The sequence below is a fragment of the Perkinsus marinus genome (genome assembly GCF_000006405.1).
Source record: "Perkinsus marinus ATCC 50983 genomic scaffold scf_1104296929318, whole genome shotgun sequence".
In the NCBI taxonomy this organism is placed as follows: Eukaryota; Perkinsozoa; order Perkinsida; family Perkinsidae; genus Perkinsus; species Perkinsus marinus.
The window spans coordinates 229,185-233,258 of NW_003216498.1; the positions used below are offsets into that span (position 1 = coordinate 229,185).

General features: G+C 45.8%; 1 protein-coding gene across 1 annotated transcript in view; it reads right to left on the reverse strand.

Annotated features, from left to right (window-relative positions):
• The window catches only part of Pmar_PMAR012397 (hypothetical protein), a gene marked incomplete at both ends in the record, with an annotated part of 5,464 nt that extends 1,412 nt beyond the window's left edge, over positions 1-4,052 (reverse strand). The window contains 18 exons of the mRNA XM_002787577.1: positions 261-330; positions 377-534; positions 580-670; positions 1,158-1,369; positions 1,421-1,498; positions 1,545-1,609; positions 1,804-1,912; positions 1,961-2,031; positions 2,088-2,142; positions 2,198-2,289; positions 2,345-2,412; positions 2,710-2,759; positions 2,806-2,873; positions 2,920-2,986; positions 3,038-3,133; positions 3,307-3,456; positions 3,595-3,659; positions 3,974-4,052. Coding sequence (XP_002787623.1) covers positions 261-330; positions 377-534; positions 580-670; positions 1,158-1,369; positions 1,421-1,498; positions 1,545-1,609; positions 1,804-1,912; positions 1,961-2,031; positions 2,088-2,142; positions 2,198-2,289; positions 2,345-2,412; positions 2,710-2,759; positions 2,806-2,873; positions 2,920-2,986; positions 3,038-3,133; positions 3,307-3,456; positions 3,595-3,659; positions 3,974-4,052 — 1,644 coding nt within the window. The remainder of the gene's footprint in view (positions 1-260; positions 331-376; positions 535-579; positions 671-1,157; positions 1,370-1,420; positions 1,499-1,544; positions 1,610-1,803; positions 1,913-1,960; positions 2,032-2,087; positions 2,143-2,197; positions 2,290-2,344; positions 2,413-2,709; positions 2,760-2,805; positions 2,874-2,919; positions 2,987-3,037; positions 3,134-3,306; positions 3,457-3,594; positions 3,660-3,973) is intronic.
• Positions 4,053-4,074: the final 22 nt, after the last annotated feature.

A 4,074-nucleotide genomic window follows, 5' to 3' on the forward strand; every position in this document is an offset into this window, starting at 1 on the left:
CATCATTCTCGCTGCGCCCGGCTTGTCCCTCTGCAGCTGAGCCAACACGTGCACGCATCCGATGCAACGCTTCAACACCAAAGCCTTCAGTTTCCGCTAACACACATACACAAATATTCGACATACACTTCGGAGAATACGCATATGGTCGGTGACGATATGAATATTCTGGGAAAAAATTATTGCTCATTTCTGTACAATTTTATCAAAATTCTTATAAACTCTCCAACTCAGCCGAGTAAATCCACACTGCCTCTTACCCTATCCGACTCTGGAATTTCATGTCGGATGATTCGCATCATCTCAGGGGCGTCCAAATCCGAGATCACCCTAAAATCGACAGCATTCCAATTCGCCACACGCCTTACTCCTCTACCTCCCTTTCCCTTCCTTAACAAGGTATTCTTGCAAAACCTTTTCCTTGAAGTCAAGATACGCGTTCAGCTCCTCCTCGGGCAAGTCGATCTCGTACTCTCCCGTACCCCCCGTTGCTTGCAGAAACTCAGAAGTCGCCGTTGACTGCTTCCGATAATCCTACACCATCCCTTGCCATACCACACCATCTACACTTCTCCCTACCTCAAAAATGATAGTAGCCAGATACCCGCATACCCCCAACACTAGAGTCAACACTATATACGGCCAATACGCCGTCCAGACGTCTGCGGCACTAAGGGACGACATCCAGGTGAAAAAACAAAAGCAGATAAACACTGAGAGCAATGTCGGCAGGGAAACCTACCACGCACAACACGCAAACTCATTCGCGTTGTTTTCCTTCCACTACTGCTGGAAAATACACACATTCTCTACTTCGCGTTTTAGTGACAATATAAAAATTCTGAGGAAATTTCGGAAAATTCCTACTAGTTTCTGTACATTCCTACCAAAATTATTGCGTAAATTCCCATAGGGAGTGAGGAAACTCCTGAGCTCGGTCGAACAAAGCTGACTGACATTCCAACACTGTTTTCGGTAGTACTGGAAAATACACACATTGTCTATTACATGTGTTAACGACAGTACGAAAATTCCGATCAAACTTCTGGGTTTTTCCCAAGACCTCGTAAAGAAGCCAAACTGATCTACACTACCCTTCCCCCCGTGGTAATACCACAACTCCCACTCTTCATAGAAACGATAACAACAACGATTACCGATCCAGCGGGCGTATGGGCTCCACAGGTTCGAATATAACCATAGCTCGTCGTAGATGCCCTCTAACGTTATTGACCAACTCCTCATAAGGGCTCAGCTTCGGCGTGGTGTCCCCAGGGGGCGGAGGCGGCGGAGCCCCAACCAGGTGCACTTCCCTTTCTAGTGTATTAACCTCTATCGCTTGCTCTGGCTTAGACCCTACTATGGTCGCCTACCACCACAACAACGTAGTGAGATTAGCCTGCAGGTCCCAACCTACTACCCTCAGCAGACCCCTAGTGATATCAACCTCCTCGACAGGCCCCACGTTATCATGTAGTATTGTTTTCACTACTTCTACCTAGGACGAGTACTACTACACACGAGCCTATGGTCAATTTCATTACCATCTTTTTGAAAACCTTCTCACTAGACTCCTCCTGAATGCTTACAGCCTCCCGGCGATCCGAACCTGTGCTTTCCGATCAGTACGGGGAGAAAATTTGCTCATTCTCAACTACATGTGTTGGTGACTCATGCAAATTTTGAAGAGTTCACTTCTACCCGAATTCAAGTTCAAACAAACAAGGCCAACACTGCCTCCCAATGTAAATGATATCCAAGGTTCACCCTATCAAGATACGAATGAGGTCCACCCCGACCCACCCTCAACAGGCGTGCATGCCGAATCCATCAACAGTAGCAGTAGAGAGTCGGCAACCAAGTCAGCCATAGGGGACGCAGCCCATCTTACTGTTATCATCGAGGACGACAACTGCAACCAACGAGGAGATTCCCAATACCAATATCATCACCAACCTACATTTCCCTCCCCAGCTGACTTCTTCTGATGGACATATACCAGCCCCGATACAACAATGCCCGTAGAGTCGCCTAAAAATTAATAAAAAAAATCGCTTCGCTCCGCTGACTTCAAAATCAACCCTCACCTTCATGAACCTCTCGAGCCGTCTTCGCCGACATCACATCAACATCTTCGAAAAGCTGAAAACCCCCAATACGATCAACCTCCCCCCTCCTCCCTTTTACCCTTCCTCACCTGAGTAACCGCCTCATTAGCAAACGTAGGCAAGTCGAAGCCCGACACCGCCGTCAACTTCACGCTCATCTGCAACTTAGCCGTTTTTATACCTGCACATTTCGAGATCAACCCCAAAACACAGAAACCGCGTCCTTCCTTTCTTACTAGTAAAATCAGGAATCTCCTCAGCTGCGGTATCAGCTGATAACAGCAACTGACTGTCATTTCCCGACCTAACACAGCGTTGGAATATATGCTACTCGCTCTCCTCAGCTAAGCTCAAGACTTTCCTCACTACCTATAGTATTACCATACAAATTTACAGAAATTTATGAAAAAAATTTTCTAAAATTTCCTCAGAATCACCATTTCATTTTCCCCCACAGTTCAAAACTTCCCTCCCTCACGCCAGTGTTAAAATATACGTTTGCTCTCTTTATCTAACCTCATCAATTTCCTCACTAGTTGTACCAATTTTTCACAAACCAACAAAATTTCCCCAAATTTTCCACCATGTGCATATTTCTTACGCTGGGTCTTCCACCAGCAACGCCGTCGACGACCCCAGCTGCCGAGATCGCTAACAAAAACAAGAATATCATCTTCGCCTAATCCCAATAGGATACCTTGTTTGACCTCTGCGGTTTCTCATCAGCATCTGCCACCCTTCCCACGGCCGAGGCAAAAGCTCTTCCTACCAAAAATAGGCTCCTAACGGGCCTAATCCGTATCTTTCCTACGAGTCATGAATTGAATCTCCACCGATTGCGTATTCGCCGGAGTATTACACGATGTCCCCGGAAAATCCTACCAAAAATCATTAAAACATGAAACGCTTCGCTCCGCCCTGAACCTCACCAGCCCCAACTTGTCCTGCAAACGCCTCATAAGCGTCTGCTCTCCATGCACTAGGCAAACATGAGGAACGTTTAGAGCTTGAATGAAATCTCGCGTCTGAAAAAAATAATAAACTCCTCCTCCCCTCCCACTGTGGGAATACGAAAATTTTTGGGAAAAATTCATTTTTCCTGTACACTTCTGCCCAAATTCGTATGTAAATTTCTATTATTCTTGAGGAAGCTGCCAGAAGCAAACATATATCCCTTCCAACACTCCCCCTTCCCCACCTGTCCATAATCACTATGTGCCGAGAAACTGATAGTCTTCGTCGAACAGCGTACCGGCAGCTTCCTCCCATCCGTGAGAGTCAACGTATCGGGGTCATTCTGCAAATCATGTGCCAGAGTGCCCGATACACTATATCCTGTAATAATAACCTAAAACCCAAACTCACATTTTTCCTTCGAAAAAGATTCTGAGAAAATTTCAAGAAATTCTCATTTCATATGAAAACTTTTATAATGCTGAGCTCAGCTGAGGAGAGCAAACATATATGCCTCCAACACTACCATTACCCCGTTTTTAGGATCTGGTGCCCACTGCTCGAACAACTCCCGACTAGTTCCACTTTGCAGCATGCCTAACACAACCAACAATCACGCCCTCGCTCTAGAGGAAGCTTTCACTCCTCAAGTGTGGTGAAAACTGCACAAGGACGATATGAAAATTCTGAGAAAATTTTGGGGAATTCTTGCTGCTTTTTGCAAACTTCTCATCCGGTTCACCTACAAGATCCTATGATCAGCTAAGGAAACCGAGCATACGTTGCACTACTACTACTACTACTACTACTACTACTACTGCTACTACTACTACTACTACTACTACTACTACTACTACTACTACTACTACTACTACTACTACTACTACTACTACTACTACTACTACTACTACCGGGAGCTGCCATAACCACACATGGCATGCCCGGCGCCAACACCACATCTTCCCACTCCTTGCACGAATTGTCAGGCATATTCTGCACGTATCTTAATTTC